The sequence below is a fragment of the Anolis sagrei genome, chromosome 3 (assembly GCF_037176765.1).
Source record: "Anolis sagrei isolate rAnoSag1 chromosome 3, rAnoSag1.mat, whole genome shotgun sequence".
NCBI classification, from domain to species: Eukaryota; Metazoa; Chordata; class Lepidosauria; order Squamata; family Dactyloidae; genus Anolis; species Anolis sagrei.
In genome coordinates, this window is record NC_090023.1 from 113,457,572 (window position 1) to 113,470,028 (window position 12,457).

The 12,457-nt window shown below is 39.3% G+C and overlaps 1 protein-coding gene across 1 annotated transcript in view; it reads left to right on the forward strand.

Annotated features, from left to right (window-relative positions):
• Window positions 1-2,631: 2,631 nt before the first annotated feature.
• Window positions 2,632-12,457, forward strand: part of METTL21C (methyltransferase 21C, AARS1 lysine) — a 47,669-nt gene continuing 37,843 nt past the window's right edge. The window contains exon 1 of the mRNA XM_060769579.2: window positions 2,632-2,854. Coding sequence (XP_060625562.1) covers window positions 2,814-2,854 — 41 coding nt within the window. The 5' untranslated portion in view covers window positions 2,632-2,813. The remainder of the gene's footprint in view (window positions 2,855-12,457) is intronic.

A 12,457-nucleotide genomic window follows, 5' to 3' on the forward strand; every position in this document is an offset into this window, starting at 1 on the left:
ACAGGGCCTTTTCTGTGGTAGCCCCCCAACTCTGGAACACCCTCCCCAAAGATCTTAGACAGGCCCCTACATTGGCAGTCTTTAGAAAGAACTTGAAGACCTGGCTGTTCCGATGTGCCTTTCCAGAATAGGAATCTCCAATAACAAGTCCCAGAAGCACTTTATTAGAACTGAGATTGCTGCATGCTGCACACTGCGCTTACCCTAGAATCCGTACATATCACATTTCACATCAGCACTTTTAACCCTGTACCCATTAGTCTGGCCCGGCCCAGTTTTATAGTGTCTTGATGTATTGTTTATTGTAATATTGCTTTAACTGTTTTAATTTGCTTTGGTGTTGTATTGTTGTGTTGTTTTGAGGCCTTGGCCTTTGTAAGCCACATCGAGTCCTTTGGGAGATGCTAGCGGGGTACAAATAAAGTTTAATAATAATAATTAATAATAATTCAGTGTGTTGGACAGCAATCTTAGGCAAAAAATCACAATGGAGAAGGTTACCACCTCATCCATTAAAATAGGATATTATATCATGTGGATATGACTAATCAGATATCTACCAAGTTTGAAAAGGTGTGTTTGGAATGTTTTTTCCAAAGCCTAATCTATGTGGTTTTTATGAAATCCAGTTTTCAGGGGTCACAGATGTGTCATCCCTTTAATTTCTTCCAAATAGTTGGATGGATTTACACCACATTTGGATATTTGAAAAAAAAATTCTATATAAAGACTGCTTGGTGTATATGTCCTCCAATCATCAAAATCCCTTGTCAGATCTTGTAGATGTGCTTCCTTGACTAAAATGAGCACCCAACTCAAATCTGTGAAATGGCTGGACAGAATGTCACCAAATTTGGAAGAAATGTTTGTGTTGACCTGACTTCAAATGCAGGCTATTTAGAATCTGGGAAAACCACTTTGATGGAGTTTCAGGTGGTATACTGCATAATTCCACCAAAACCATTGTGCAAATTTATTCCAGATGTGAATACTCTATTTGTGGGATGATCTAACATACATTACAGGCTAAGTGGCACACAAGAAAAGTGATGCACCCCACTAATTTCCTTGAAAACAACTGAGGATTTGCAATTTTTCCAGTTAGCCTGACATAAAACACAGGATGTGGGACAGAAAGACAGGTGAGGAAAGCAGGAAGGAGAATATTGGTATGAGATGGAACCAACCAAATCAAAATCACCAAATAAGCAGCAGGTGGAAAATAGAACATCCCATGAATTCTGTTCAGGTTGTTCACAGCATTGGGTACAATTAACTGAGAAAACAGGAAAGCTGAATCCATCTGTGAGTCTATAATAATTTATATTGCATTTTCAGTATATCTCACTGTGAAGCAGACTACTTTTTATTCCACAGAGAGAACCTGAGGCTGGGAACTATTTACTTGAAACCACTTCCATATTTGAGGTGAGATGTGATTTCTTGTGCTATTCTATTCATTTTGTTTCAAAAATAATTTCCCCTTCAATTCACAGTACAATTTCATAGATGGAACTTTTTCCAGATACCTGAAAATAAAACTGGGCTCTTACCTTCTTTTATCTCTCCATAAAATCTCTGTGTCATTCAAAGTCACTTATCAAAACTGCCTGAGAGACATGCAAAAAATCAGAATATTGGGCAAATAGGACTTTTCCCCACACAATAAAAAGAATGTGCACATAGCAAGTGTGAGTAATTAGAAAGAATTGGCACTGGTGCTATTGACTGAATGAATACATTTTAGTTCATTAAGTTATGTACATGTTATACTAGATTGAGTATATATCATATTATTAATTATTATAGATTACTAAAGCCACAACCATTTTGAAATATTGAAGTTACTTGCCGTTTAATAAAGGCTACAAACTGCCAAATGTTAGAAGAAATGTCCATTTAAAATTCTTTATGGTATTGACATATGGGAACCAAAAGAATGTTATAACATGTGCCAGCTTAATTGAGAGCTAAACCATGAAAACCGGTCACTCACCAACTAATCAGCTAATGCTTTATTTGAATGATAGACAAACCAAGACTGTCATCTTATAGAGTATATGCCAGGCATAGGCAGACTTTGGCCCTCCAGGTGTTTTAGCGTTGAAGTCCAAAACAAGTGGAGGGCTGAAGTTTGCTCATGCCTGGTATATACACTTATCTAGCAGGGAATAAAACTTACTAAACTCAATGGGGCTTACACTACAGTAGGATTTACTAGAAGTAAATCATACAAAGTCAAACAACCATGCACTATTTTTCTTTTTTATGGTTTCTTGCCATCTGATAAATGCTTACCATCAACCTGCGTGGCTCCCCATCTACAGCACACTTTTGCCAGTGTTTCTGTGTAGGATAGCCTTTTTTGGGTTTAAATTCAACAATCCCATCTGTGAGGCATATGTTTGTCAGCCTGTGAACTGACATGAGCCAGGAAAAGGCATTATTTGATTCATTTTTGATGCTGTGCACTTTCACTGGATTTGTTAGAGTAAGATGTAGTTACAACCGTGTCAAATTTTACATATTCCAGTGTAAATGGGATCCACTATGCTAATCCCCCCTGGATTTAAATAGATGCCCCATGCGGTGATAGATGGAGGAGAGAAGCAGGAGGTGGTGAAGTCGTCCTGATGATGTTGCAGTGTGTAGGCTAGGATGATGACCCTCCTGATCTTGCTGTGGCTGCTGCAATAAAAGTGTTCCTGTGTGGCCAGGTTCCTTTGCAGAAGCCGCTTAATCTACAGAGAAGGGTGTTTCGTTTTTCTGATTGAAAACACAGCTGCAGGCTTTCCTGCTATTCTGAGAAACACATGAAAGCCTTGCCAGAGAAAAGGAGGGGAGATACTGACAGGTAGGCCTGCCTTCTCCTCTTTGTGGGGACATTTCTCAGACATGTTGTGTGTCAGACCTGCTGCATTTCAATCACATGCCTTTAAAGGCTTAGCACAGAAGTACATTAGTACTTAATGCATTAATGAATTCTTAATGAATTTCTTCATTAAGACCAAACCATTCATGGCTTGTTAACAATGAGATCATAGAACTCTGTAGCAGTAAGTGAATGAACTATTCATTATATTATCCTGTAACAATAAGAGGTGTTTTTCAGGTTTAAACGAAGTTTTAAAAATGAAGAAAGTATCCCACACACGTTTTAATATGGAGCAATTGATTAGCAGTTATTATTATTATTATTATTAAATCTAAATAACTTCTGCGGAGACTAGTTCATATCACATTTATGTGCAGTAGATTTATAACAGTTCTTTGTAGAACAATGTAGGCTGGATTTTTTTTCCCAATTGTCATTCTTTTTAACATTGAAAAGTTGTCTCATAATTCTTTGGGAATTCTTGGCCCCGTGTTGAGCTCAAAAATCACATCTGTTAGCTGAGAAAGTGTACGTTGTGTCAACTAATGGTGCAGTGCTAATAGTAAAGTGCAGTGCTAGTAGTCAATACCCATCTGGGAAGCTACCATAGTTGTACTGGTGCAGCTCAATTTTGGTGCAATAAAATGGCTCCCAATTACTATCTGGGTAAAAGCTTTTCCTTCCCAATTTTTTTTTATGACAATGACTTTTCTGACTTACCCAGAACCCCTTCCTGGCTTTCCCCCATTGTTGCAAGTGCAACACGGGAAGGCTCTCGTATTATTATGGCAGCACTGCACGCTGTTTCCTCTCCTCTTCTGCCACTGAGCCCCACCAGAAGTAGATGTATGTCGTGTAATGAGCTCCATGGCAAAAGGGGAGAGGAATCGGCATACAACAGGAAAATTAGTCCATATGATGAGGCTTCAGTGCTACACAGTGTAATGGTTTGAGTGTTGGACTATAACTCCGGAGACTAGGGTTTGAATCATCACTCAGCCTTGAAAAACCCACCAGGTTACTTTGGGCAAATCATATTCTCTAGGCCTTGGAAAAAGGAAAAACCAAATCAGTTCTGAACAAATTTTGCCAGGAAAACCTCATGATAAGATCACCTTAGTGTCACCACAAGTCAGAAGGCACACATCAACAACAATGTAAACACTGAACCAATCTAGTCCACTCATGAATCTTTCTTTCCATGCTACTAGCCTAGACATATACTCACATTCATTGTTGACAGCTCCCTCTCACCAACAGGGAAATGCCCACAGGCAGCTGTTTCATACTAGAATCTGAGGAGGGTTAATGATACTGATATGTTTAAATTCTACCTTTCATCTAGAGAAGATAAGAAGGTGCATCATAGTACAGTTATGGATGATCTTACCATTTTTAGCTTTAAGGTGATTTAGAATATTTAACCCATTTCAACCTCAAATAAGAAATCTCTCTACCCCACACCCTATTTAAAACAAATATTAGAAAATATAAGATTTTCTAAGTGAACAGGCATTCAAGTTTCAGTCGTTTCTGAATCATATTATCACACACAGAATTTTCAGACTAAGTGAATTTGAAAATATGAGAATATTTGGGGTTTTCAGAAGTTGATAACCTCTACTTTCTCCCCATCCCATAAATCTGGGTTAATACTTTGTACACATTCCCCTTCCACAGCAAATGAATCTTGTTTTGCTCCCTGCTTCGTTCCCAAACTATTACATTTGAAACGTGAAGGAGAATTTTGTATTTTTAAAGAAAATACAACACAATAAAGGAGGTTAGTTTCAAAAAGCCCCCAAACAACTTATCTGCAAGATGGAACAAATATTGGGATCCATATGAGTAGCACCATAAACAGTTGAAATGAAAGATGCAAAGTGGTAAACAAAGCTATTGGGAGAAAGGTGTCATACAAATGCAACAAATAAATAGGATAGGTAGATAGAGTCAGAGATAAAAGAAAACCAATAAAATCATCAAGTTGTAGGGCTGAAAGTTCAAAGTATCTAGCTTATTGTTTCCCAACCTGTAGTCCATGGACCACCAGTGGTCTGCAAAAACTAAAATATGGTTTGCGGCTTCACCGTTACTACACCATTGCAACGAGAGCGATTAGTCTTGCAAAACCCTGTTATAGTACCGAGGCAATGGGGATGTCGGAAGGGGAAAGGCTGACTACCCATGAAAGGCAGGACAAGAAGTCTCCTTACTGCTGCTTCTCCTCATCCTCCCTCTCCCTGAGTGGAGCCATTCCATGTGGCATCTGGAAGCAGGGGCACCTTGATGCCATAGTTTTTAGGCCTGGTCCTGGGGTTATTTGGGGTGCTTATTCAGAAAATTGTATTGGATAAACCACATCAGTTCTAGATTATTAAACATGATTTTCTGAGAGTGAACAGATGGTGACTACTGGATGGCATATGTTCCGTATCAGAAACTAGAGCTGATGTGGTCTGTCCAATGCAGTTTTCTGAATCAACACCCCAAATAACCAAAACAAATCTAAAGTTGGTCAAAAACTGATTTGTAACCCTTTTGGTACTAATGTTGGGGAGTGGACCCTGGTCAAAGTGGTCCCTTGTCAAAGTGGTTCCTGGTGAAAGGGGTCCCTGGTCAAAAAAAGAGTTGGGAACCACTGATCTAGATTAATCAGCTAACTCTTCTAGAAAAGATAGTATATGGGCACTATGTAAACCTTCATCCATTGCCCTGAGCTTGCACCAAATTCTAGGCATGAAAATAAAAAGATCAGTAAAATGTTTCTGATATGGTATACGTTGGCAACTACAGCCAACTCTGCTATTAGACAATGTGAAGCAAGTGCCTCGGATGGCAGACTGAGAGCAATAGCCCTGGTCTACCAAGTCTTTCTTGTCAATCCACCCCTCCATTGGAAGACTCAGCTGTGTTCTGCACTTCCAAAATGACCTGCTGCTTGGATTTAGTAGAGGATAATGCCCTGTCACCACTGTCAAAATAAAATTCATTGCCAGACTGGTTCTCTTCTGCATGTGGGATGTAGGGATGCCATCTTTGCCTTTTGCTTCTGCTCCTCAATTGTCTTGAGCAGGCCTTGGCTATAGCAATTCTGACATTCACTGGAAGAATTCTTTTAAAACTGTCCCAAAATGGAGAATTAAAAATAGATTAAATGATTATTTTCCATTTGAGAAGAGAATGAGGAAGATATTCACCTTACTAAGTCAGACCTCAGTGTACTTTTTTCTATTTGATGCCACCAAGTTATCTTGGCAATTGCAAACTTGGCTTCTCTGATGAAACAAAAAACCAATCTTCACTTTGTAAATATGCTATCACACTGTTTATATGAAATGGTGTGGTGCTGGCATGGACTCCCAAGGCTGTAATTTGAGTTGCTGATCATAAACTGTCTAAGCCATTTTTCTTTCTTGGTATTCATTTGCACCGAGCTTGAAGATTGACTTACAGTCTGTTATGTGATCAAGGATATTTAGGACAGATAGGAAGAAAGTGTAGTAAACTTTGGCAAATCAACTTCTTTCCAAGAAAACGCTATGTCCGGGCCTCATCACACTTGAGCATTTTCCCACTTTAATCCACTTTAACTGCTGTGACTGCTTCCTGCAGAATTCTGGAATTTGACGGTTAGGGGGGAGCCCTTAAACCGCTCATCTAAAGAAGCCCTGGGCCTCCCTAAACAACAAGCTCTAGAACTCCGCAGGAGGCAGTCACAGCATTTGAAGGGGATTAAAGTGGGAAAATGCTCAAGTGTGATGAGGCCTTAAGTAGGGCATGAGTATATTTCTCATTTATAGTTTTTTAAGATTAAGTATCAAATATGTGTATTGGGTTGTTGTGAGTTTTCCGGGCTGTACGGCCATGTTCCAAAAGCATTATCTCCTGACATTTTGTCTGCATCTATATCTGTGGAATGTCCAGGGTGGGAGAAAGAACTCTTTATATATACACGTATAAACCTCATTTTCCTAGTTTCCAACAGACCTCACAATCTCTGAGGATGCCTGCCTTAGATTCAGGTGAAACGTCAGGAGAGAATGCTTCTGGAACATGGCCGTACAGCCCGGAAAACTTGCAAAACCCAGTGATTCCGACCATGAAAGTCTTCGACAATAAATATGTATATTGTTTAGAATGTCAGTGTTCCAATTAATGGTTGTAACATTGGAATAAGCTTTTAAATTTTGCAGTGCATCCTGTATTTAAAAGTGCTTCAATGAGAAATTGGTATGGGAAAATCTTGCATGGACCTAAGGATACATCTACACTGTAGAATTAATGTAATTTGACACAATTTTAACAACCATGGTTCAATATTATGGAGTCACAAGAATTGTTGTTTTAAAAGGCCTTTAGCCTTCTCTGCCAAAGGGTGTTGTTTAAAATATCCATGGACTTATTTAGTGACCTTGGGTAGGTTTGGTTTTGGACCCACTAAAACCAGGAAGACATATATCAGGCTAGATCTACATTGCCATATAATCCAGATTATCCAATCAAATAATTCAGATTACCTGCTTTGAACTGGATTATCTCACACTGCCATATAATCCAGTTCAAAGCAGATAATCAGAGCACAATTCAAAGCGCTGGTGTTAACCTATAAAGCCCTAAACGACTCCGGCCCTGTTTACCTCTCCGAACGTATTCTCCCCTACGTACCATCAAGATTACTAAGATCGTCTGGAGAGGCCCTGCTCTCGGTCCCACCGGCCTCACAAGCGCGCCTGGTGGGGACGAGGGACAGGGCCTTCTCGGTGGTGGCCCCGTGACTCTGGAACTCTCTCCCACCGGAGGTCAGAACCGCCCCGTCTATCCTGACATTCAGGAAATGGGTGAAGACGTGGTTGTGGAGACAGGCTTTCGATGAATGAGGCAGCACCCTAGGATTGTGGATGGAAGATGAGGTATACTTGTTTTTAATATAACGACTGACCACCGTAGTTTAAATATAGTTGTTATTTTAAATGTGTTATTGTAATTATGAACTATGATATTTTACTGATTGTATGTTTTTATGGTTGTAAACCGGGCTGAGTCCCTCTAAGAGGTGAGAAGCTCGGTATAGAAAACTTTGAAATAAATAAATAAATAAATAAATAATCTGGATTTTATATGGCAGTATAGATAGGGCCAGAATCAGATATGGCTGGAGCCTGTTCTCAGGAAGGACTGGGATGGAGGTGAAACGGAGTGAATGCTGGCCATAATGGTGCAGGAGTTTGTAGCCTCAGATTGCAAAATGTTTTACCTGGCGCTCCCCTTGAGGCTCACCCAGAAGCTGAAGTTAGTACACAACACTGCTGCTTCACTGTTGCTTGGTATCACTTTGGGACCTTCCAGGCAGCATCTTAATTCAGGACAAAGAAGTTGGGCAAAAAATTGTGGTGCCTTCAGGAAAGTCCAGATATAGCGCTCTCAGTCCTTGTCAATTGTCCTGAAAGGCTTGGTTACAGCGGATTTTTCAAAATGGAAGTGGGACTTCCACTGGAACTTTTTTTTTTTTATTGATGCTCCGAGATGGATCTCATAAGTGGTGATGCGGATATAAGAATATGCACCCAAGCAGATTTTTTGTCATCATCTCTCCTCACCCTCCTGCTGCCTTTATGTTTGCCCTCTTGAAACCCATTTCACTTTGAGTTCACTTGTCTGCCATGCCGGAGTAATTTAAAGCTCTGTTTAATTTCATAAATATGAGAGTAAAGGGATGGTTGGAGAGAGTTCTCATGTGAATTGCTATCTTCTCGTGCTTCCATTTAACCACCTGTGTGTCAGTGGCTTCATTTCTTTACCTCTCTCATCAGCTGTTTCAGGATTATAAAAAGAGGATTAACATATTACTATGTCTCGTGGTATTTTTGCCTGAAGGGATATACAGTCCTCTGTCACAGTGCATTTTTTGGCTGATTTAAAGAGAAGCCTTTTAACACATGTTTTTCAGATGATCCTGCAATCCATAGGACATTTTTCCGAGTTTTATCTAGCCACCCATCCCCCTTTATCCCTGTTTCTTGCGGATTTTAAGGACTATGTAGAAGGGGCCTCTGTCTCCGCCTGTAGCACCCTTGTTGAAGTCTCTGAGTTGCATAGCAGCACGTGTCCCTTTGACATGCAGGGAAAGTGAAGGGTCAAGCAATGCTTCCAAGTGAAGGACTTGACAGTTGCTAAGCTCTGTCTCTAATGATCAAAGCCCTAAACCTTCACCTTCCTCACCTTCTCTAATGTCATATCTCCTTACAACAGATCTTCTGAAGAGCCATTCCTGGTAGTTTCACACAAGTCTGAAGGTGCATCTACACTGTAGAATGAATGCAATTTTAACACCACTTTATGGCACTTCTGGAGCTGTAGTTTTACAAGGTCTTTAGCCTTCTTTACTAAAGTTTGCTGATGCCTTACTAAACTACAACTCTTAGCATTCCATAGCATTGAGCCATGACAATTTAATTGGTATTCTAGCGTGTAAATGCACCCTGAGATTTATTTGAAGTTCACCAGGAATAGGTGGCCTTAGTGTATCATTGATGGAGGCATTTGGTTTTTAATATGTTTTGATGGAAATATGCTGTTTTTTAAATTTTTATTATGCACATTAAAATATAATGAAATAGAAAAACAACATGGCTGCTTTTAGGTTGTGTTTTTTTTAATATGTTTATTGTAGTTTTGTTTACAAACATTTAAAAACACTAGAATTCTTAGAAAGAGGAAAGGGAAGATAGTGGATAGGTGTGGGGGTAGGCAAGGGTAGGCTTGGGGGTAGGGGATGGACACATTCGAGCGTCAAGAATAGGGGGCAATGAAGAAGCAGGGGGATGGCGAGGGGGAAAACGGGGGGGGGGGGAAGGATGAGAAGCAAGGGGGGGAAGTAGTGGGAGAGAAAAAAGGCGGAAAAGGGACAGATATATGACAGTTAAAAAACCCACGAAGACTTGCTACCCCCAAGTGAATACAAGTGACAGAAATGAAAACAAGAAATCAGAGACTTGGAAAGTCCAAAAAAGAAGCGACCAATATTAAACAAAAATGCGGCACCAGAGCGATGACCAAGACTACCCAGGGAAGATAAAGGCGGAAGTCAACAAAAAGAAACAGTTTCTAAACTATTTTTTTATTATTCTATTTTTTTTAGGTTGTGTTTTTAGCATGCATTTTTAAAGTAGAGATTTAGTTTGATTGTGATATAACTTTTGTACTAAGAGGGTTCTTTAGTTAGGTCACCCTTTTAGACAGTCATATGCTACCTTGAATTCTGTGGTATCGAGTTTTAGTACTAGTTTTTGTTTTAATTTGTGACATTTTTGAACTTATTGTACTTTGCTGTGAAATCTCTGACATGGAATGTTTTATACATTCTATATAATTAATAAATTTCAGGTGCAATTTTCCATTTGTGTAATAGAAATAATGATGACAAATCTTACGGCATTATAGGATGACGTAAATCAAGTTTATAACTGTAGTCATAAGAAGATGCAATATATCAGAAAACGTTAGCCATACCCCAGGCAATAACTTATTTCATGCCTTTTGGGAAGCTAGACCTTTATCCACATTATTTAGTATTTGTAGGAAATAAGGGCCCCCCGGTGGCTCAGCAGGTTAAACTGCTGAGCTGCTGAACTTGCGGACAGAAAGGTTGGCGGTTTGAATCCAGGGAACGGAGTGAACTCCTGCTGTTAGAATCAGCTTCTCCCAACCTAGCAGTTCGAAAACATTCAAGTGTGAGTAGATGAATAGGTATTGCTTCTGTGGGAAGGTAACGGCACTCCATGTAGTCATGCTGGCCATATGACCTGGGGGGAGGACATGCCTTAAAATGCACATATTAAGAGAAACATACAAAAAGGGCTAAACAGCACACACAGAGGCATAAAAACAATTTCCACCCTTTAAAACAAGGGTGTCAAACTGATTTTCACCAAGCTTTAATGTTGCCTTCAAAGGGCTGTTAGTAAGTGTAAAACTGTATAAATGTAACTTTATGCATGCCAGCCACATGACCTTGGAGGTGTCTGTGGACAACACCAGCTCTTCGGCTTAGAAATGGAGATGAGCACCACCCCCAGAGTCGGACACAACTAGACTTAATGTCAAGGGGAAAGCTTTACCTTTACTAAAAATGTAACTAAAGTTGCCCTGGTATGGAACCCCTCAGGGACCACTTAAAATGATGTGGTGTGCTAGATTCAATCCATCCTCCTTGCATTTGATACATGTGCTTAATAATATTTCCCCCTAATATAAGTATTTTGAGGCATAGTTTCCCTAAGGTGTTCATTTTAATGCATACACACATACACATGCATCAAGAAAAATGCACCCGATAATGCATATTAATATTCATTTTTTCAAATCACAAACTGATGTAAAAACAGCATCAAGCAAGCCAAGGAGAGGTGAAAGAAATCAGCACCTGCAGTTGGATATTTTATTGCATTATCTCCCTGGTCCATTCTCTGAATGGGAAGCTATTCAAAATGAATTTCTCTCACAAATAACTTTCCCATGATTTCCCCCCATTTCTAACATTATTCTCAGAAAATCTATTAAAGAGAAAAAGATGGCATAGAAACATAATGGCTTCTAATTGCTGCCATGAGGACCATTCCATCTGGAAACATCCTGGGAGGTGCCAAATTTTTTGATTAATCCATCCTTTAGACTTCTTTTTGTCTGCAATACATCACTTGTGAATGCGTTCCATTTGAGACATAAAAGAGGAAACCATTTTTAAAGGGAGAGACATTCCAAGGAATCTCATTCATCATTTGGTTTTGACAGGAGTACAGAATCGAGTCTGAGGATTTTTAGACGGTTCATGTTCTGTGGGAAATTATTCTATTTGTATTAGTATCTCACACCAAATTAGTTACTGTCTGACTGCTTTTGTTGACTCCTTTGCTTGTGTGTGCCAAAACTTAGTATACGAAAATAAGTCCATGGTGTCCTTGTTATATGATATATACAATAGGGAAATGGACACAGTAGACTCTCAGTTAACCGGCACCCATGAGGATTGGTTGATGCCAGATAAGAGTAGTTTTCTAGTAGCTTAAAAGTTACTACTAAAAATATGCCTAACTAATAATATACCTCATATTATACCACACCATAAACTCTGTATTGAATTGATATTAATATTGAAATACAGTCATTAAAAGGAAATAAAGACAAATGAAGACAAGCTTAATTACAACACAGTTTTATTATATTATAAAATAGTGTTGTGAACACTGTATGCAATTTTAGTTTTAAAAAATTGCCTGTTGCTTGAGAGTTCTGGTTGCTTGAAATCTGGTTAACCGAGAGTCTACTGTACATTATATTGTTATAGCAGACGAAGTAACTTGCATATGCCTATGAGGAGGTGTATTAACTTCCATGTGCCAACTAGACTCTTCCTTTCTGGGAATGCGAGTCAGAAAGAGGCAGATCTAACCTGAGTTGTCTTTAGAGGCATCTCGAGAAGGGCTTTGCACTTTGACTTTACAGAATTTTGCTGCATATATAACATACCACATGGCAGTATCTTATTTTCCAAACTGGTTCCCTGGTGCAACAAGACAGAGG